Source organism: Triturus cristatus, chromosome 2_2 (assembly GCF_964204655.1).
Source record: "Triturus cristatus chromosome 2_2, aTriCri1.1, whole genome shotgun sequence".
Classification (NCBI taxonomy): domain Eukaryota; kingdom Metazoa; phylum Chordata; class Amphibia; order Caudata; family Salamandridae; genus Triturus; species Triturus cristatus.
Window position 1 is genome coordinate 866867539 of NC_140582.1, and position 23540 is coordinate 866891078.

General features: G+C 42.5%; 1 protein-coding gene across 3 annotated transcripts in view; it reads right to left on the reverse strand.

Moving 5' to 3' along the window:
* NWD2 (NACHT and WD repeat domain containing 2) overlaps window positions 1-23540 on the reverse strand; it is a 688119-nt gene that overhangs the window by 112012 nt on the left and 552567 nt on the right. For all 3 annotated transcript variants that reach the window (XM_085642291.1, XM_085642292.1, XM_085642293.1), the window contains one exon: window positions 6502-6705. In XM_085642291.1, the coding sequence (XP_085498417.1) occupies window positions 6502-6705 (204 nt within the window). The remainder of the gene's footprint in view (window positions 1-6501; window positions 6706-23540) is intronic.

The window sequence follows — 23540 nt, forward strand, 5'->3', positions numbered from 1 at the left end:
GGCTGGTCCCTTCAATGCGATGCTGGTTTATATCACATTGCGAAAAGAAGTGGATTACGGAAGTGGTGATTGCTTGAGGGTTTGAGCCTTTCCTTTTTCCGCATCGGTCTTAAACACCAGGGCTGGGACAGGATGACCGTTAAGGAGAGGTTATGGCCGCCCATCAGGATTGCCCTTATTTTTTGGTATATGAGAAATAAAAAAAATAAAAAAATAAAAAATTCAAATCTGTAAGTTGGCATCCACTTATTGGTCCTTGTTAGGTGGCCAACATTCAAAACTCTAGTTTCCCCACACCTCAATGCGATGAGCTAGATCCATCGGAGGACCAAAGCCACAATGGGTTTATTAGATAATTGAAACAAGATAGACAGAAAAATAAAATTTGAGTCTGGTAACGTGCGTGATCACTAGAACAGGAAATACATTGCATTGCTGAAGATTTGAGATTGGGAAGAGTGGAAGTTTTATAAAGACTGACTAACTGTTGCCATCAATAGCCAAGTGATATATCCATTAAACCTGCATAAGCAAATGGTGAACCTACTTGGAGCAGATGAAGATTTTTCTTTTTGCTGTACTAAAGAATTGCTAGCTGTCTGATAGTGATCATGGGAACTGTTGCCTCTAGGACAATTTTCCAGAATTGATATTCCAGTTAAATATCTTCGGATACACATACTCCATTTGAACCCTCTTCTCAGAATATCCTCCCTGGTGGAGAAACGTGCCATAAGAAGCCTTAATGCTGTAGAACAGTGAAGAGTTTGCTTGGTATGAATATGCCATAAGTTGCTCAAGTACTGAGGGAAGTAATATGAGCCTGTGCCCATACGGAGCTGCTCTGAGAGGTTCCTAATGCGGTGCTTGAATAGGCAGAACTGGAAATGAAGAAATGGTAACTTGCACAGTGAATATTCCATTCTATCTTTAAAAGTAATAATGTTTGTGCCACAATGCCAATATGTACTCAGCAACCCTAATTGCCATACCCACCTTTTGTGACGAACTGAATCAGCAAGAGGTATTCGCCCCTACTCAGAGAGCTCTGCATCCCGGAGTTTGTATACCAGAATATCAAACATAGAAATATCACCTGATATTAACAATGTGTTCTAAATATGGTTTACAAAAGCACTATCCAACTGAGTTAATACTTTCTATTATTCACTCTTTAGAATCATTTCTTGGATGTTTTTTAATGTCAGAGCTGCAAGGCTGCATTCCGCATCTTGGAGCCCTCTACCCATTAAGCTGACATCACTGTTTTAAAAGGAACTATACTTTGAACGTAACTGAATCTCTAGGTTCGCAGTGACAGGTTTTGGCCCTTCTTTTGTTCTGGCACTAGCCACAAATGTTTGTTTTACCAAACACATTCTAAATAAATACATACCTCTACATGAGCGGATTTTAGTCAGCTCTCTTCATCCATTGGTTTGTTGTAATATAATTTATATTTTGTGCCTCACCAACCACAGTGTACTCCATGCGGCAACGGATGAACCCACATGAGTCATTGACTCCCCTCACTGTGAATGATGGCATTTAGCTTGTGCACAATGCACGTCTTCAAAAAAGGTAGTTCTCATTGATGCCAGGGATATTCTTTTTCCTTTTTAGGTCAAGCTTCGATTGACTTGTTAAATCTGCTCTGTGGGGTTTGGTACCCCCATGAATTGCCATTGGTTGTTTCATGTGGCATTCAGAAATGCTGTCTTGTTATTGGTACATTTCTGCAAATGTCACTCCTTTGGGTGCATCACTTTCTATCTAGCAATTTCACTCAGAGAACATTGTGGTTGGCCATCACACTGTACAGCGTGTGATGGCCCCTCTTCCCTTTTCCTATATGGGCATTAAAATATTTTACAAAAGGGCACATTTATTTTGGTAGGTGTGGGATTAAGTTATTCATGATGCCTGAGTGGGCGGAGTCAAGGCTGGTCTCACTATCTCTGTGGCTCTGGTTAACGCTTGCCTTGTGTATTGCTTGCTGTCCCCGCCTTGCTTGCTTTCAGGGGCGGCTGCTCTGTCTTCACAAGGGTCGAGCAAATACTGCTCTATGACCCCGCCACCGGACATGGAAAAGACCTGACAGTTCTTTGCATTTATTTACTTGTTTTTTTTTAAAAGGCGCTAACTCAGTCCATAGGTATTGGAGTGCTTTACTTGTGCACCACATACGTTACAAAAGGACACATTCATTTTGGTTGGAGTGGGGAGATTAAGTTATTCATGACACCTGAGTGGGTGCAGTCAAGGCTGCTCTCGCTTCCTCTGTGACTCTGGTTGCCATCTGCTTGTCATGTATTGCTTGTCGACCCCACCTTGCTGGTTATTAGGAGCAATTGGTCTGTCTTCACAAGTCCAGGTGAATGCCGCTCTATGATCCCCCTGCCGGACCTAGAAAGACCTGTGAGTTATTTTAATTTATTTGTTTTTTTTATATACCGCAAACTCGATCTGTAGGTATTGGAGTGCTTTACATGTGCACCAAATACGTTACAAAAGGACACATTCGTTTTTGATAGGCGCGTGGAGATAAAGTCATTCATAACGCATGAGTGGGCGGAGTCAGGGCTGCTCTCGCTACCTCTGTGACTCCAGTTGCTGCTCCCGCGTCTTGTATTGCTTTGACATAATTACCATGGGTCTAGACTTCTCAAACTGTACAGCAGTTAAACATCATTTTAGCGTTGTTGACACCCCAGCCTACTGTTTTTTTATTGCATATGATGTCCACAATCTCTTCAAGCATGTGTTGTGATCATAGTGCACTGCAAACAATACATTTATTTGCAAACAGTGGGAAAGTTGGCCCTCTTTCGATGTGCTTAATTGAATGCTATAGAGAAATTATCAGTGTGCTGAGTCAATGTTAGAAGATACAACAGATTGTACAGAAAAAAACTGTTTTTTTGGCAACACAGTCTGCTTACACAATAAATTTCAGGCTCCTGTCATGAAGGTGTGGCCATGTATGCACCCAGGGTGTGAGTCAGAGGAGGATCAAACAAAGACAACAAGAGAAGGTGCACACCCATTAGGAAGAGTATCCAAGTTACTGTATTGTATTAAGATATTTGTACCTACCCCTATGTGGGTTAGTGAGTGACAATTTTTAGACACGTGGAGTTTATGCAGGCCACGCCTATATTATGCCTATTGGTCGACCAGAGTGTGAAGAAACAGCTTTAGATCAGAGAGAGTCTACTGTGTGCTTTCCCATTTTCTCATACTATTGTCTGTCCAACCTAAAAAGTAGCCATGGCAATTTTCCATCCTACATCCAGTGGATGAGGATGTGGGAGAGTATCAAAGTCTGACCACCATGTCAGATGGCAGGGAATACAATGTGTGTGCTTGCTGCACATTCTTTGTTCCCCACCCTCCTCATTCATTTTGTTTGCAAGACCTGAATCCACCCTGCTGTTTTTGCACTTCACGTCGCACAGAAGCACAGTCGGTACAATTACGAAAGAAAGCTACTACGCGGTCAATGCTGGCTGTGTTAAAGCACGTTTATTACTTTTTCATTATTCATTAAGTTGCTGTTGTGCTCTTGTCTACAAAGCATGAATTGTCTCCAGATATAAATATAATTGTTTGCTGGGTTATGACCCTTGAGTATCAGTGGTCAGTCAGATCACAGGGAGGTGTAGCAGTATCTAACACTTCAAGCATCTATAAAGGCTTTATATACTTTTGAATAGTTATACCAGTACGCTTTGGCAGACCTCTTTTGGGATCGGGTTCAAAGTGTGTGATGTTCAAAACTGCTCAAAACAGATCTTCAGTTTACGGTGGGACTATATATAAGCTCATACCATCCATTGCCAGCTCAGGATCCTGTCACTCAGGTGTGCTAAAGCTGCAAAATCAGTCTGTGTAGTGTTCCATAGATTTCTGAAATGGTAGTGGATTAGTTAAGGCAAATAGAAAGTCACTCTGTAAATATTATTTGTATTTGTTTATTTTGCCCGAAATTTTATAGAAGAGCCTTCAGCCACCTGTGTGTTTTTTAATATATATTTTTATAATAAAAACAGGTAGTCCTTGTCACCTCCTATACATTCCATCCTACATTGTAAGATCCTTTTTTAAATATTTTTATTCATTCATTCACACCCTTTTACGTTAACATAGCCATAGATTTACTGTACAGTTGCTATAAAAGTTTATGATATGGTATAGTGTGCACTTTAAAAAAAAAATAACTCCGCTGCAAACAAAAACATAAACAAAAACATTGCAATTTATAACGCCAGTAGCTCCAAGTCCAAGAAATGCGAAACCTATTGCATTACAAATACTTGTTTTATTTATTTATTTTTCTTAGTGAGAACTTATTAGCTTCCTAGACACTGCTACGAGGCATTCACATCTGCTTACAACAGGACACATCCCACACTGGCACCATTGGCAGGGCCCATCTTTGAAATGGCTTTACAAATATTGAAAGACGTCTGCTTGTGTTTGTGCATGCAAGCATGCTTGCACAAACAAAGGTTACCATCTTTGAACTGTTTTTGTTTAACTTTATCTAAAACCAGTCAAAGACGGCCACCCGTGCATGTGCATATGGTTAAGATTACCAGCCCATATGATGCCCAAACTTAGCACATGTTATTAATACCTGGAGTACTTGGCCATACTTATCACTATCTGGAATATGTGTGCTGTGCCTCGAGATATAATGAGACTACTGCAGCAGATGGCAACATTTCTATGCACTATACTGAACTATCCTACATACATCTACATGCTCAAACATAGATTTGTAAATAATATATCCAAACCAGGTACACAACACCAACACACAAAACACATCAATCAACATATCTTGACTATCTGCAAAAAACCAGAAAAATCCGAGTAAATGAGAAGTTGTCTGACTGAGTACCTGAGAAGGTTGAGGGAGGCAAGAGAACATTTGTAATCAGGCTCTAATTTGCATATTTATTGATTTATTTACTTGGTTTTACGGGCTCAAATACGACACCACCTGGGTTCTGGCTGATTGTATTAGCATACTTTCTAATATTTTGTTGGAACAGTACAAGGGCACACATGCAGATTCAAAGGGAAATGTTAAACCGTATAATGCACCATTTATATAATCAACAGATATCCCTTGGAGTAGGAGTGTCTTATGCAATCACTGCTGAATTTTCCATTCGGTGCTGAATGGAAGATGGGGTTGGACCTCGTTAACTCATGATTGTTAGCCACAGACATACAACTAGGAACAGTTGAGTCTTCTGGGTAACAAGGTTGCACATCCGACTGGAGAGTAGTCTCCCCACTGCATCTCGTTCAGACTGGGATCTGAAAAGATTGCAAATGAAAACTGGAGCTTGACCCAGAGGAGCTTGCTTAAGGTCACAGCCTGGGAGCAAGGCAGGGCAAATGCAGGGACCTGGCCAAGGGTTCTGGCTTTGAGGGCCAGTGCTCTGCCTGGGGGGGGACTTGGAGGCGACCACTGATGGAGCTCTTTCCGTCAGCTTCTTTCTTTTTCTATCCTTTTTGCACACCTTCTGTGCTTCCGTCCTGATTTATTTCGTCTCTTTTCACCCAAGCCAACCTTCTTATTGCCCTTACTTTCAGTTCTCTCCCCACTATCCTGTTAGTAGTTGTCACTAGTCTTCACCCATCTCTTTGAAGGGACAATGTTTTGCTCTGTTGCTGTCTCTGTATCCCTGCATTCATATGCTACGACTGTTTCTCTGTAATGTGATAACAATCTTAAAAATCCACCTGATTTCAGAAATGTTAATTAAATCGAGGAAGGATTTTAAGGCAAAACTTTATAAGCTTATGACTTTTTTAATATGACGTGTTTTTCTCGACTTTCCTATTAAATGTGCTGTTGCTCAGAGTTTGTGAGCACCATTTCTTTCTATAAGATGGAGCACTGGAGACCAGTGCTCATGGTCTACAGAGCTCTGCTGTAAACAGGGCAGTGAATATTGCTCTTATCTTGCCACATTTGCTGTGCATTCAGAGACCGAGGTCTGTTGTGACTGCAGCCATCTCCTCCTCCCTCCAGCTTTTGAAACGCACGGCCTGGCATCAGGGTCCCTGCCTTCCTATGGTTGCTGCCGCCTTTGTTTCAGAGCTCAACAAGCATTTGCAATGCAATAGGTCTCGCATTTGCAAGAGTTTGAGTTGTTGGCATTGTAAATGACAATTCCTTTTATTTATGTATAGACTGAAAGTAACTGCGCCTCTTTTACAGCCAGCCTTGCTTCTCGTAAGCAACGACTATAAGTACAAAGAGCGCAAATGCGAGACCTATTGCTTTGCAAATGCTTGTTTTTACATGCTCCTGCTGCTCTACCAATAATCAGAAATCTTTAGAATAAGAAGTGAATTGTGCGGGAAATAGCCTCTAAAATAAATTATTAGATATGGATAGCAGAAAGGCGAGTGTATTATTGAATTATTGAATATGCAATTAGCAATGCGAAGGATAACAATGACTGAAAAGCAACCTACTGTACTATTGCAGTTCCTTAGCATTTCCGACTTTGCTCTCAGGTAATAAGCTGGCGGCACAGCATTCTCATCTCTGCAGTACCATTCCTCCAAAAGCCTTGTCTCCAGTTTTGCCTCGATGGCTGCATCCAGGATCATTTCAAACTCAGAAGACTCGACCTCTCCAGGTATCCGGATGGTGCCATATTTCTCTCCCAGAAGCCCCTGTGTTTGTAAAGAGAACATTTTAGAGTTACAGTACATTATGACTGGGGCTCAGAGTGACACATGCATTGATTTCTCACAACTACTCATCCTAGAGAGGGTACTTTTTTGGTATGCAGTGTAATAGTTTCACACAGTTTGCAGAATGTAATTAAGCACATTTAGCAAATAAAGACAAACGGAAACCCTGATTTGCATGCAAATTCGAGGGTTGCTCGTTGATGAGAATTGCATGGCCATTTTAAGAAGTCACTCACGCAGCTAAGATCAATTTATGTGCAAAAACAAGTACATCTGTCTGTGCAAACCTCAATGAATTAGGAATGGTGGCATTTTGTGGGGTATATTTTCCAGATTTTCTGTTATATCAGAACGCTTTCTGCTTAAAACAAGCTTCTCATTGGCTTCTTATGGAACCCTCTCCCTTTACTCCTTTATGGGTCAATATCGAACGCTGTTTATTTACCCCTTTTTCGACTAATGAAATTCTCTCTTTTACTGCCAAGATTGCCCTCACATCCCTTCCACTATTTAAACACACATGCTCACTGTTAAGACCCCATTTTCAACCAAAAATAATCTCCATAAATGCTTTTATACATTCTCCTCTTTGGCATAACAGTCTTATCACTATTAATAATAGACCTCTGTACTGGTCCTCATGAAGAACAAGGGGTATTATCTGGGTCAAGGACTTGTTCAATGGTACTTCTCCCTGTTCCTTTCCTGTTTCTCAAGCTACATTCAACTGTCCTCGTTAATTTTTATATACATTTTCCATACTTATGGAAATAATTCTAAGTATTTTCTATTCCCTTCCTTCTGATGAATCTTCAATTACACAGGACCAACTTCTTAAAATCTTGGTATCACTTCCAAAAGCTTCCTTAATTTATAAATTCTTCTATTCCACGATTCCAGAACGTGTTAAGACTAAGGTGGAACTCGGTTGGGAATCAGACTTAGATTTTCAGTGGAGCACTGACATGTGCAATAAGATGTGGTCTCGGTCGCTGAGGATTTCGAGAACTGCTTCCACCATTCACTCCCATTTCTATAGCTAATTTCACAGATAATAAGAAATGTTGGTCCTGTGATTTTCCCTCAGCAGATCTTTCACATCTCCTTTTTTCATGCCCCCCTGTCATTTCTTCTATCCAACATTTTTAAGATCCATACTCCCATGTCCACTCTTCTTCTGTTTATGGGAAGTTTATCAGAATCCATCACTTTACCATCCCATGAAAAAGGGCTGTTTGATCTCATGTTAGCTTTAGCATTTCAACAAATTACGGTGAACTGGAAATGTTTGACCAAACTTTCAACTAAGTCATGGTGGAATACTGTGTGCCAATATCACAGGTTAGATGTTGCTTATACCTCCCAATGCAATCCACATGTAAATAGAGATATATTTTGGTTGCCATTAACTACTTATGTAAATAGGGGTTCAATCAATACTGTTTCTCATCATTGTTCTGAAAATTTCCAACCCCCTTGAATTCCTTCCTCTTTATTCTCTCTTTCTTCTTCTTTTAATATTTGGCAGAGTTTTATTCAGTAGTCAACCTGTTCATTATACCTTACGGTTTTTAGAGCATAATATTACTATTTATTTACTGTTTGTAAAATATATTTTCTACCCCTTCTTTCCCCCTCTCCCTTCTTCTTTCCCATATTATCCCTAAAATGTAAACAGCTTTCTACTATGATTTTGTTGCCTACTCTATGCTTACACAAGTTATTCTTTACATTGTTATACTTTAGGCCTATGTTGTATTATATTGATATTTTATGACCCAATAAAGCTTATTAAACTCAAAAAGGAATAGTCGCATTTCACCCTGATAATATGGATTTCCGTACACAAAACTTATCCAAGTATAAAGGACTTTCCATGTGAGAAGGTTGACTTCTAGTTTATATTCGGTTTCTTAAAACAGAAGATGTCCCAAGCAGACGTCTTGTCCTTCTTTTAGCCTGTTTGATTTTCTCTCGTATAGAGTGAGAGGGATAAGATAAACTTGAATCTAGGTATAAGACACATGCCAGTAAAGGCTAATATGCCACTGGAACCCCTCACCCGTCGATTCCTTGTCAGCACCACATCCCAAGATAGACTTTAAGGAGGGAGCAGTCGGGCAATGCAGAGAAAAGAGGCTGCAGCTTGAGGAGTGAAGTGGGGACACCGGGAGAACCCCCATTATAAAAACACACAGTACTCTTTTTCGAAAAAACTAATTAGATTTAAAGTGGGGGCACGCACCTCCATAAAATAAGGTAACTAAACAAAACAAATCGGGTGGAGAAAAGGAAGCAGGCAGCACAACATTTATTATCTCGAAAACTACTGAACTTATTGACACCAAACCAAGCAAAGGCACTTCCTTGAAAAAGGCCTACTTTCATGACAAGTTTTGTGTAATACATCCAGCCTAATTTCTGCAGAGGAAAGTGAAAAATCCTAAGTGAGATAAAACGGAGAAAGTCACTTTTTTGTAAACCCCTTTCTTTATTTCCAAATCTGCTAGACTGATCATCATGAACTTGTCATGAATTAGAAACCACCATGTTTCAGGTGAAAGAATGGCCATTATTACTAACAATTCAGCTCTGCACCAGATGCACTAAAAATTTGGTCAGTTCCCTTACTTGGTCTTGGTTGACGTGCAAGTTTAAAATTACTCATCTGACTGTCCACATTAAGTAAGAAACCAGCGGTTCAACATGTAATATTTTGGCCTGTTTTGCTTATTACTGGTGAAAGTGCTTTTGACTTCTTTTTTCTGTAACCTTTTTGTATGTTTGCTGTTAGTAATCCCTTATAGTTACAAGCAATTTCCAGGTCTGAGTGTTAGCTGTCTGGCATGCCTCTGTCCGGACTCCGACATGGTCACGAGGAAAAGGTGGGTCCCCTGGTAACACCCACATGGCGCACGGAACCCATGGCAATCGAGCAGTGCTGTAATTACCAAAACATGAAGATCTTGGCTTCAACAGAGCAGAGCACTGGTTAAAACAGAACGGCCTCTGAAGTCTTTTATGGAAGCAAACAATGAAGGCTTTGTTGGGTTAATCATGGTGCAATGAGTCTGAGGCAATCAAGTAGCACTGTAGTTTCCAAAATACAAAGATCTTGACTTCCACAGCGCAGAGCATTGGTTCATGCATAACGGCCTCTGCAGTCATGTATGGAAACAAACAACAAAGGCTCTGTTGGGTTAAACACGGCGCACTGAACCAGCGGCAATCAGGCAGCGCTGTACTTTCCAAAACACAAAGATCTTGGCTTCCACAGAGCGGAGTGCTGGTTCTTGTAGAACTTGGAACATACAAAAGTGGTTTGGACGTGCTTACGTACTTGATATAATCATCAATAGCCACCTTGTCGTCACCATTTGTTATTTGATTTATTTTAAGAACAAATGCAATCAACATTCAATTTATGTCATTGGAGAAAAACCCAGTGCATTATACAATTCAGTACAAAGATAGTGACAAAACATTAGACTACTATGGAGACTGCAAAAACAAATAAATGCATATAAATAATACAAAAAATGACAAGAGACAGACCAGTCCTAAATGACACGGCAGTGCAATGATTATTACGTTTTGAAAAATGCACCATGCCAATAACAGCTAGGCCACACAGTGATTACAGCAGGCAAAATGTCTTGTATGTATAGAATGTTATTTCATGAGCTATTTGTGACAACTACTAGCTGAGTGGGGTAGTCGACACGTTTCTGAACCCGTTTCAATTTCAGGGTTCTCCTCAGGACAGGACGTGGTCGAACACTGATACCGGTTGAAAACAAATTTCTTTATAAGAAGTGATAAGCGGATAAGACCGCCTGATTTCACGGGTTTGAGAATTTCTTTCTCGTAAATGAAATTTTGTTCGTTCAGAGGTAATAAATCGTCTCACATTTAAGTGGAGCAATGAGTTTTCAGCATGTGTTTACTTGTGACACTTGATTGAAAACTGTGGAACAAATCGGCTCATGTTTAATGTTATTATTATTATTATTATGAGTTTTATATAGCGCCTGGTTACCAATAGGCATCCCAGCGCTTACCGGCACATAACACTACTACAAGAATGCAGGGATTATACGAGAAACAGAAAAGTTTTTAAAAGTTTACGAAACCGAAGAAGACTAGCTTCCGAGCGCAGTTGTAGGGGCAATGAATTCCACAAAGAGGCCACATTTATTGAAAACCTTCTGCCACCGGTTCTTGCCTTTTTCACCCTGCCAATCTGAAGGAGATGTTGATGGTCAGAGCGGAGAGAACGAGGGGCCTTGTAAGGCTGGACCATCTCCTCCAAAATAGGTGGACCTACCCCATGCAGAACTTTGTGGGCGATGCAAAGTGACTTGAATTTCACCCTGTCCCTCACCGGGAGCCAGTGCAGTGCCCTCAACGCCGGGCGAGCAGATTGACGCCTAGGGAGACCCGTCAGAAGCCTAGCAGCCGCGTTCTGCACTTGCTGTAGTTTATTCAGGGTAGATTCGGGAGCACCCAGGAAAAGCGCATTGCTGAAATCCAGCCGCGAGATGATAAGTCCCTGGATGAGAAGCCTACGAGTGGCCACTGGGAGCAGAGGCAGAATCTTCTGGGCTGAGCGGAGCAGGCCAAAGCACACGCCAGCAATCTTTTTGGCATGGGTTTTAAAAGATGGGTCCTGCTCCAGCCATACCCCCAGGCTCTTGATCTCCAGCTTGGGGGGGGGTACCGGTCCCAGACAGTCTGGCCAGCTGCTGGGGGACAGAGATGGAGAAGAGTTCCCCAGCAGCATCAATTCCGTCTTGGAGCCATTTAACTTTAGGGCTGAGCTGCACATCCACGTGTAGATCTTTTCAAGACACGTGTGCAGCCGGTCGGGAAGGTGCGCCGACTGGGAAAGGCCTACCACCAGCTGAGTATCATCAGCATAACTGATGATTTTAATACCCAGCGGCAGTACCACACTCTCCAGGGGGGCCATGTAAACGTTAAATAAGGTAGGGCTCAGTGAAGAGCCCTGTGGCACACCACACTGGAGAGGGGATGAAGATGATTTTTCCTGGCCTTCCCATACCTCAAATGAGCGACCTTCCAAGAAGGAAGCGAACCATTTGAGGGCCAGACCCGTGATCCCCACCCCCGACAGCCGTTGGAGAAGCACCTGATGGTCCACGGTGTCAAAAGCAGCGCTGAGATCCAGGAGGATCACTGCCACTGAACCTCCCGAATCCAGCATGCTCCTCGCATTCTCCACGACCGCCAGCAGGGCGGTGTCAGTCCCCTGACCGGGCAGAAAACCCGTTTGGGAGTCGCCCAGAAGGGAATTGGTTTCCAAGAAGTCCGAAAGGCGGCTGTTCACCAGCTTCTCAGCCACCTTACTGATACCCGGCAGCAAGGAGATGGGCCGAAAGTTAGCGAGATCGGCGGGATCAAGGTTAGGTTTTTTCAAAAGGGCCTTAACCACCGCCCCTTTCCAACTGGGGGGAACTACCCCCTGGACGAGAGACAAGTTTATCAGGTCCGTCACAGGGCCACCGATTGTAGATGACACCTGTTTGAGATATTTAATAGGTACTGGGTCTTTCGGGGAGCCGCTCTTCATAGACCCCAGAACCGCCAAAACTTCCTCCTTAGTGACCGGACCAAGGGAGGCCAGCTCCACCGATTGCAACTTAAGTTGGGAGGTGGAATTATCCTCCAAGGAAGAGACCTCACCTGGCTGGGGAAGGGAAGCCAATATATTGTCAATTTTGCTTTTAAAAAACGAGGCCAGTTCTATACATTTTTTGCGAGGGTCCTCGTGGAAAACCTGAGGATCGGGGGCATTCAGTAGCTCCTTAATAACCCTGAATGACTCTTTAGAAGAGTTGGCCGCCGAGCCTATACGCTCTTCAAAGAATCCTGATTTTGCCACCCGAATAGCGGATTTATACCTGCTCAGGGCCGCACGATATTCTTTACGACTCGCCTCACTCCAGTCTCTCCTCCAGGACCGCTCTAGCCTCTTGCATCCCTTCCTCAGGGTTCTCAGTTCTGGCGAATACCAAGGTGCAGAGCCCACTCTCTTCCCCCTCGTAAGTTGTTTCTTTTTGGGTAGGAGAGTGTCCAAAGAATCCACGAGCCAGGTATGAAGATTCGCATCAGCAACTATTGGGTTAGCTCCCAGAGGGGGCTGCGTGGCCTCCAGGTGTGCGACCCAGGTGTCAACTGGGAGCCTCGACCAGGCTCTCTCCAGGGTGTGAACCCGTGAGACCACCGCAGTTGGGCTATCGAATTGCCATGTCGCGGACACCAAAAAGTGGTCTGTCCAAGGCAGGGCAAGAGCCGGAGATGGAATAAGATGGTCCAAGTTGGAAAGTATGGGATCAAGCAAGTGGCCCTTCTCATGGGTCATGCCCGAGTTGGCCAGATTAATTCCAAAAGACTTAAGATCATCGAGCAAATCGACTCCCGCGGCATTGGTGGGGTCCTCAAGATGGATATTGAAATCCCCGAGGACAACAAAGTTGGCAGTTGAAGAGGCAAGGAGTGCAGTAGTTTCAAGAAGAGAATTAGGGAAGCTACCCAAGGGTCCAGGAGGGCGGTAAATCAACAAACCTACCAAAGACACTGTAGATGACAACCGAAGGGAGAACTGTAAGCTCTCACAATCAGTCACCCCTCCATTCTGAATCTTACAAGCAAGCGTGTCTCTGTAGAGAACTGCAATTCCTCCTCCCCTCCCTTTAGGTCTATTAAGATGGACCATGTGAAAGCCCGGGGGGAGTGCTCTGACCATGTCAGGACCAGAGCTGGGGGAGAGCCAGGTCTCAGTAAGATACAACACATCCAACTCGTGGTCTAGGATAAGTGAGTTAATTTCAATGGCATGGCTCGGCAAGGACCGGCAATTTAATAAAGCCATGGAAAGAACAGATTTCACAGCCACTGAATTGTGGCCGGAGGGGCAGGCTCTACACGGTAAAAACGGAATAGTTCCCATCTGTGCAAAGCTACAACTAATAGGGTGGGGCGGACGCAAAATCAATAGGGCGTCCCTCCCATATCGAAGCCTAGTAGTAAATGGCGCCACAGAGTCGGGCATGATGGCAGGCCCTAGGCCCGTCCGGGCCCGGACGGGCACAGACGGGCACAGACGGGCTCAACTCTGGCGTAACTCCGGCGTCAATTCGGCGTCCCCGCAGCGCGTGACCGCAGCGCGTTGGCATGGCTACCTATATACTGAACCAGCAAGGTAGAGAAAGGACTGATTGCGCGCTGCTTCCCCTCAACAAAGATGGCCGCCTCGAGAGAGGGCAAAGGACCCGCAAAGAGCGGTGAGTTGACCAATTAGGGTGCAAGCTAAGATGGCAGAGGTGGGGGTATGTGGGCCAGGCAGTTTTAAAAACAAGGAATAAATGTCCTAAATAAAATAAAAGAAATACAAAAAACGGGAGCTTAAAAACACGCGAGCTGGCACTCCACGCACAGTTCTCCTAATAGCGCCACACGCTGGTAAAGGACGCACTGAGCAGAGTTGCCTACCTATATACTGAACCAGCAAGGTAGAGAAAGGACTGATTGCGCGCTGCTTCCCCTCAACAAAGATGGCCGCCTCGAGAGAGGGCGAAGGACCCGCAAAGAGCGGTGAGTTGACCAATTAGGGTGCAAGCTAAGATGGCAGAGGTGGGGGTATGTGGGCCAGGCAGTTTTAAAAACAAGGAATAAATGTCCTAAATAAAATAAAAGAAATACAAAAAACGGGAGCTTAAAAACACGCGAGCTGGCACTCCACGCACAGTTCTCCTAATAGCGCCACACGCTGGTAAAGGGTAAATGTTCACTGCTATCTCGAGCAGCCGAGAGTGGGCATGAACGATTTATGCAATATCGCGGCGGCGGGTCGAGAGGAGTTTCAATATTGGTGAATTTTCGTTACCAGTTCCTGCATCTACAAGTCGTTTTCCGACATCTCTCTCTCGCCTCGTCATTCCAGTAGCATCGGTATGCGGAAGGCAGTGCTGTAGTTACCAAAACACGAATATCTTGGCTTCAACAGAGCAGAGCACTGGTTAAAGCAGAACGGCCTCTGAAGTCATTTATGGAAGCAAACAATGAAGGCTTTGTTGGGTTAATCATGGTGCAATGAGTCTGAGGCAGACGAGCATCATTGTAGTTCCCAAAATACGAAGATCTTGAATTCCACAGAGCAGAACACTGGTTCGTGCATAATGCCTCTGCAGTCATGTATGGAAGCAAACAGCAAAGGCTTTTGTTGGGCTAAACACGGCGCACTGAACCAGCGGCAATCGGGCAGCGCTGTACTTTCCAAAACAAAAAGATCTTGGCTTCTACAGAGCGGAGTGCTGGTTCTTTTAGAACAGCCTCTGCAGTAGGTAGTTTAGGCAAAAAGTAAATATCAAGTTATTTGATGTCCCTCTAGGCTTAGTCCTTGGTCCTTCAGCAAAGCAGAGAAGCAGTTCCTCAAAACATTCAGGCACAGCAGAGTAGCAATCCTTCATCAGAGTTATTTCCAGGTCCAGTAGTGTACTGATTTGATAGGTTCAGAGCCCTAGTACTTATGCTAAAAATTGCGTTTGATGTAGGTGGTGACTACAAAAGAGTTCTCTGCAGTGCACAAGGATCCCTTTCAACCCAGCCCTGTCTCCAGACTATCAGTAGGGATTACATCAAACCTTTATGTGGGAGAAGGACACAATCTATTCAAATGTAAGTGTGAACCACCTCTCCCTGCCCAGTAAGACTAACAGTATTCAGATGAATGAAGATGTATCCCCTGTGACACCCAGCCATTCCTGTGTTGTGGCTGTCTAAAAAGTATGCGCAAAGTGAAGCTGTCGACCAGCCCAGACATGTATTGGAGGCAGGCTGCAGGCTTACAGAGCAAAGTTAATTAGCAAATAAATGTCCACTTTCTAAAAGTGAAAACACAAGGGGGTTTGGCCCTAGGGCAGCTGGGTAGGGCCTGAACAATTCAGTAACAAAGAGAGAACTCAACAGTCACTTTTCTAGTGCTGAAATGAATTTAACAGACTAGGATCATTCGCTTATTCGAATGTTCTTGAGCATTTATTATCTTCTCTTTTGAAACTTTTTTATTGATTCATTTCATTTGTAAAGCATGTCTATCCATCAGACACACCACCTTTACACACATTTACATTTACTAAACAAACAATTTGCCAAGACAATATATACATACAACATAAATGAAAATACATTCAGGTTAAATCCAGTCACTATTGAACACAACATCCTAGTATTTAATTGTACCATACAACTTTTCAATTTCTACTGGAAAGGTTGTTGACTACTGGGTACACATTTCAAGACTGCAAGGGCAATGAATTTTTGACTTACTCCCAACAGCGAATACATTTTTAGTGATTATGTTGAGCCAGTAGAAATGGACGCTGATGCGTTTCGAGCCCCATCTTAGTTTCGGGGTTCTCAAAATTCATTGCCCCTGCAGTTTAATTTAATCAGAACATGTAAAACTTAAAAATACATATCCAACTTTTTAAATACACTGCGCGATGCCCTCTGGGCTGTTCAGGGCTTATCCTAGGGGTGCCTAATAGATATTAAAAGGGAAGGTTTAGGCTTGGCAAAAGGTTAATTTTGCCAGGTCAAAATGGCAGTTTAAAACTGCACACACAGGCTGCAATGGCTGCCAGGGACATGTTTAAAGCACTACATAAGTGCTGCAGGCCCTCTAGTAGCATTTAATTTACAGGCCAATTGCATGTAATCCAATGTATACCATGTTTTAAGGAGAGTGCACAAGTACTTTAGCACTGGTTAGCAGTGGTAAAGTGTACAGGCTCCTAAATGACAACAAAACAGGTTCAGGAAACAAGAGGGTGAAAGGAGAATGTTTGGGGTTGACCCTGCAGAACTGGCCAAATCCAACATATCTATTATTTCTAAATCTAACACTAATAAAAGACACACAATAATTATTACTAAAACAAGTAAGCATACATGGAAGTACAAAATCAAGCAGAATTTATGGCCACAAAGCAGACCGCCCTACCTCTCAGAGCACATGTGGGATCTCAAGACAGCTTAGGGGGCACATGCAACATCCTTCCTTCTCCAGAGAAATGCCCAGAAGCAAGAGAGTCCCTGCAACCTTGTAAACTGAGTTATCCCCTCTTGAATGACACCCACATCCTTCGTAATCCCTACCATATCACACTAACACATTTTAGCACAATCGAGGAAGGCATAAGTAAGAGCTGTGATTATGGTTCAGAGGGAACTGAAGAGTGTTACACCCACTTCTGCCAGGTACTGAAAGCATTCTCACTATTGAGTTAACTCTTGGCGAGTGAGTCGCCTCCTTACAAGTGAGCATAACAGAAAGAGCTTGATGACCCTCCTGACTGATCTTCTTTTTGTTCCCTCAATAGAAGGGGGTTCTTCAGTCGAAAGGGATTCTTCAGACCCTCCTTCTTGAGTGTGACTTTTTTTTGGCATAATAAATACAGTGGAATGAGAGGGACTGCTGTGCATTGTGAGTGCATGCCTTGCTCTTTGTCAATGCAGATGGCAAGGAGGTCGTGTAGTGTAAAGGAATGTTATGCAGTGTAAGGGTCTGCCTTGCCAAGTGAAAGTCTTTTGTGTAGTGTGAGGGCATACAACAGTCTGTTTATGGTGTTTTAGCATAAAGATACTATAGTAGTGGCACAGAAACAACCAGTGTGCCTACTCTCAAATCCTCAGTCTCAAAGATCACACTTAACAGATGTGGGGTACACTGGAGTATATAAGCCCCATGGTGACTGTGCCGATACATGGGATATGATATGAATGTGGGTCCTAAAAGAAATGCACTTTATTCAATAAGAAGATTTTAAGCCCTGAAGAAGTTCCTACAGAACAAAACAAATTGGCTTTGGCTACAAATGAAAATTATCTGGAAATGTATTCATCAATAAAGAAAGACTTATTAATTGAAACTGTGGAACATTGTGATGCTATTTGGAGACTATATCTTATTGTTGTGATATGTTCCTCATCTATTTTGTCTGATTATATAGAATATATCATTAGTACAAAATGATGACAATGAGATAGGGTGCTGGGCCACGTCTGTGTATAATTTTGAGTTATTCAACCAAGGGAGAGGTACAATGGCTGCCTTCTCCGGTCAAGGTGCACCTAATGTGCATTCAAAGACGTCCATTCATGTAAGCACACACAAGTGTGTGCATGCCTGGTCATCTTGGAGTGGTTTTCGCAATAATGTTTTCCAAACAACATGGATGCCCATGGGCAGCTATCTTGGAATGCTTCTTGATAAACAAAAACAAAAAAGGTTCAGAGCAGGCCACTCATGCACTCACTGGCGGACAGATTTAATTGGCTTACAAAACTATTTTTAAGATGGTGGTTGCTTGCAAAGCGCATGTTAGATGTGTCAGTGAACGCCTGGTAGCTGTGCCTCAGGAGCTGCTGGCTCATGCACAAGACAAAGAAACGTTAGAAAAGGTAATCATTTAAAAAAAGAAAAAGCACAAAATAAGCCACTAGTTTAGCAATCAAGGGAACTATTTTCTGGTTGATCGATGGCATTATGCGTGGGCAGAATGCCAACACTCAAACAGAAAGCAATGAAAGGGGGCGACCCATACAATAAGATATGATACGAGAAATCACAAAGCGAATGACATTACAACATACCAGTAGACGAAGAGGACTGTCTTAAAGCCCATCAATGTATTTTAAGTTTTGTTTTTTAAACGAAAAGACTTCACTATCACCATACCTAAAATCATGGGGGCATACTTACGAGAGAAGTGGCGGAGCGCGGCGTTAGTCTCCTTGGCTTAGCGCCACGCTCTGCCACTTCTGACATGCAGGGCTGCACTGTATTTACAAGAATACGGTGCAGCCCTGAGTTTCTGCCTGTGCTGGTGATAATGTAGCTGCCTAGTGCCAACGCAGGCACCCTTGCACCATAGTGCAAGGGTGTCTGCGTTGCAGGAGAATGATTGTTCATGTGCAGGAAGGTGTCCCTTCATGCACACAAACAATCAGCAATGGTGCCTTGTAACTTCTGTGTGTGATGCTGAATGCCTCACATATAGAAGTTGCAAAACATCATTGTTTTCAATGATTGTTAATGTGCAGGAAGGGACACCTTACTGCACATAAACAATCAATGGGGTTTGCTGTTTCTGTGTGTGCTGCACAACCCAGCACACATGGAAATAGCAGAAACGAGGAGAAATACAGTATTTCTCCTCGTTTTGCCTGTTTAAGACCAGGTTTTCCTTGGTCTTAATTTTGGCGCTGCCTCTTATTTATGCCACCCTTCTATATAAGGGGCAGTGCCTTAATCAATTGGTGATGCTGTAGAATGCCCAGCGCACCACTCATTGCTCTCCCCTTTCACCCTAAGTTTAGCGTGAAAGGAGGGCTTATTTACAAGGCAATGTTAAGCCACGTTAAGTAGATTAACGCTGCCTTGTCAATAAGGCGAAGCCCCTATCACCACCACAATGCCTGAAAAAGTGACATTGGGCTTGTAATCATGCCCCATAATAAAAACATGACTATACAGAGGAACAAAATTGTGATAAGTACAAAGCACGGACTAGGGGTGCAACACTATTGTGTGCTTGGATCGAAAGTGAAGGAAACTGTTAACTGTCTGCTTATACAGCTGTTAAAACGTGAAATGCATGTGCAGCATACCACCAGCAAGAAATAAAGATACATACATAATAACACAAAAACCCAGCTCATCAGGATATTTGACATGTGCAACTATATCTATTTCTTCTAGAAGGCCTAAATTTTGCTAAAATACAACAGCTCAAGGTTTGAAGCACGCAGAGGAAGAACACCGCTGAATATTATCAATCAAGCACACACCGGCTCATATTTTATGCAGTATTACAGCAGCAGAAAAACGACTGCAGAGCTCTGTAGCTTGTCCAGTCCACGCTCTGAAAGTCTCTTCTTTCTAGAATGAAGGACCAACAGCTAAAACACACAGGCAAGATAAAACGACACATAATGTTTGGTCAAGTGAAAAGGAGGTGATAGGCCAAAAACCTTGCGATTGTCTAATTTTGTTTATATACCGAGTGGAAGCGTACAATTTGAAAGTATACATTTAACCGTTCTTATTTCCATCATTCTTATTATGAAAGAGAAAAAAATAAGCAATGCACTTGGAGCACATAGTGTGTCATCTGTCCATAAAGGCATATATTTAGCCATTTGAAAAAGTATTCCTGAACGGATGAGATGTGTAATTCAGCCACAAGATGGAAGAATTATCCATTATATTCGCAAATAAACTCCTACACTGTAGTTGGATTTGAAACATTTCTTAAAGGTTTATTTCTACAGCCGTTTAGAGAAGGAAAAGGGGAATAAAATATGCAATCAAGTGCCCCAATGTAAAAAAAAACGTATTTAAATGCACGTCAGTGGTGAAAGTTTATTAGGGAACGCATGATCAGCTGATTGGCTAAAGTCCGCCGACGCTGTTAATTGTATTGTATTGTTTGCATTGGCCCTTTTGAACAAACCGGGCTACGGGATAAAAGGAAGCGCAAACATTTCGCAAAGTGAACATAGGAAGTTTGGGTAGTGTGTTTAAATTAGAAGTTTTAGTAAACCATCTTTCAGACAGTTTTATGCACATAAACATGTAGTTCTATCAGTTAGGGATGATGGAGCAGGGTTTTGCGAAATAAAACCTGCTCGGATCAATCTTCTAATTGTGTGGATTATTAACTAAATGGTGTGAAAATTAACAGTGTAAAACTAAAAAAAGGGAGATGAAATTGCACAAATGCGTGCTGGAAGGGAATCAGTATTTCCAGAGCTTTTCTAGTAGGCCGCAAATGTGAATGATTAATGCAGAAATAACAGCCAAAGAAAATAATGATAGAAGCCATAAGTTTAAAAGAGGCGTAATATTTTCCTTTTCACTGTTTGAAAATGCACATAACGTGAAGAGAACATTTATAGAAGCATTATTAGTGTCGTTTTGTAAAGTGACAACGATAATCATATGTGTATTTGTTTTTCCTAGAGCACATTTTACTGTTCTGCAGAGAAGGCCTCAAGAGTCTTTTTAGGTTTAATTTGTTGTATATAACGTAGGCTGCAAAGAAATATTTTGTCCTTCGTGAGTTTCTGATGATGGCCAAGGCTGTGTGGAGGAAGTAATGAACGTTATTAATGGAATTTCCTTGCTGACCGGAGTATGTGGACACTTGTGCTGCGAGTTTGATACATTGGTGAGTTGGAGAAATGTGTAAGCCGCAGAAGAGATTATCGGGGTTTCCTTTGCTGAAGGACAATGATGTAAGCTCTCTAAAGACAAAGGAACTGTTGAAAATTAGATACACTGGAAGTGGAGTGATCGGACACCCCTGACCTAGTCCAATGGGATTTGTGGATTGTTTGGGTTTTGATACATGATGGGTTTGATCTTTAGTGAATTAGGGTATAATTACTAGTGTTAGAATTTTCAGTTAGGCGGGCTGGGGAGTGAGATTTATGACTTGTTCTGCTGATCTTGACTCTTTGACTTTGCTCCTCATACCTTTTTGAGGGTCCCCCAGCTTACTCTTTCGGCCAGAGAGTAGATTTTCAGAATACAAGCAATTTGTGCTAAAGGTTCGTATGATATTCTGAATTTTCATTAATCTTATTGTAAATGTTCTTTACCCTTTTGTCACTTCACCTGTCCACTCTCTCATGACAAGGTTTTGAGATAATATTATGAATAGAAATTTGGTAACATGCTTTAAACTCATGCAGGATGAAAGGGACTGTGTGGCATCTTGGGTGTAATTGTAATGTTTCTCTGGCACCTGGTAATCTCTTGCCTAAGGTGAGGTTGTAGGAATGTTCAGTATGTTGCCTAGGTAAGAGAATGCCATGTTGTAAGGAGATTCTAACTACTGTGGCAGTTGAGAGGACAAACTGTGAGTGTCAGAGTTGGATGTAGGATTGGATGGGTCCCATTGTATCTTATGAATAAACCTGCCTTTATCTGAAGAACTTCTGTCTCCTAATGGTTTTACTTCGGTGATAAGAAGAATCTTACATTGGCGTATTCGGCAGGAGGACTTTGAAGGGACCCAACTCCCACAACGCTCTGTTCGTTTTAAGGTACTGTGTGCACTGCTTCTGGGGCTGGGAGCGTTCGCCGTGAGTGCTTAGGTCTGTGGAATGGTGGCTAAAATCGTCACGGGCTCGCCCCTAAAGGATAAAATTAAAACTTAACTTTGGGCAGAGTGCAAGTGCTTCATTATTAAAACATTGTTACCTGGCTGCAACGCAGAGCTTTGTGTAAGAGGTGTGCCCTGTTGGAGCTCTGCGGTACAAGTAGAGTTCGTCTCTAAGGTACTGTGTTGTTAAATTCTGGGGCTGGGAGCGCTCGCCGTGTATGCTTATGTATGTGGTGTCATAAGATCGTCACGGGCTCGCCCCTAAAGAATAACGTTAAAAATGAATTGCTCCGAATGATTGAAAAGCTTCGTGAACAAAATTTCGCTGTACCTGGCTGTAACACTGTGCTTCTGGAGGAGGTGTGCCCGTGTCCTGTTGGAGCTTTGGGGTTCAAGTGGGGTCTTCCTCACGATCCTGCTGCTGCTTGGGAGGAGATCTTCATCCGCCGAGTTCCCGGTGCATCTGATGACGTAGTAGAATCCCACTCGGGGATTCAGTGACTGAAAGCGTTGTCTTTGTGTGCGTCATCTCAGGAGTTCGAAGGCTCATGCATGTGCAATAGTGGTGTTCAGCAAGGTCCGGTGTCTCTGACGGAGTTCGTTCAGCTAACGCATGCGCTAAGCTGTTTCTGCAAGGGGCTGTGTCTATGCCTCTGGGAATGAACGTCAGTTTCAACATTTGAAGACTGTTTTTTGCTTCAGCTTGTGGAGAAAGCGAACGACAGGTATTTTTTTATTTTTCTTCTGGTCTGTGGAGGAAAACGAACAACATTTTTTTTTTATTTCTTCTCAAATTAAGACTACTTCTGCAGTGTTGTGTTCAATATTTGGAAGGCTTGTATTTTGATTTACAACGTTGTTCACAGTTTTAAGTCTTGATTAACAGTGACATTTATGTATGTTTCATGAAATTTTGCAGATTCATCGCTGCCATCTCCTGGTCAAAGTTGTGTAGTTGACATTTAATTCTATGGTGGATTATATGGAAAATATTTCATTTTCATGTAATTTCCAATTCATTTTTCTGTGATTTTAATGATCTCAATCATCTAAATTGGAAGTTGATCTGCAGTTGCATACTTATTTGTATAAGCATGCAAAAAGGTTCATGAAGAACTTTGGCTTAGAGATGAACCCTCCTTGGATGAGGTTTTACAAGTGGCAAAAAGAATTGAACATTCTGTAAAGTGTGTTGACACTTTGAAACGGGACGTGAACATTTCTGTACAGACAGTTAAGGAGGGTGTTATAAGTAAAGATGTGATGAGAGGAGATGATGCAGTCAAAAATAAGTCTAAGGCTTTTGTGCCGAAATGTTTTAGATGTGACAAACTGGGACATTATGCCAATGACAAAAAATGTCCAGCTCTAAAGGCAATTTGTGCAAGATGTAAGCGCAAGGGCCATTTATCTGTTGTTTGTAAAACAAAAGTTGCTCCTAGTATGGTCAAAACTGTAGAGACAGAGTCTCGTGAGGAAGATTTTGTTTGTGGACAAATTGTGGTTCAGATAACTTCTGATGTACAACAAAGTTTGAATGAAGAGCAAAGAATTTGTCCTTTGGATATAATACAAGTTGAGGGGGAAGCAACGAAAGTACTTTTTGATTCGGGGGCT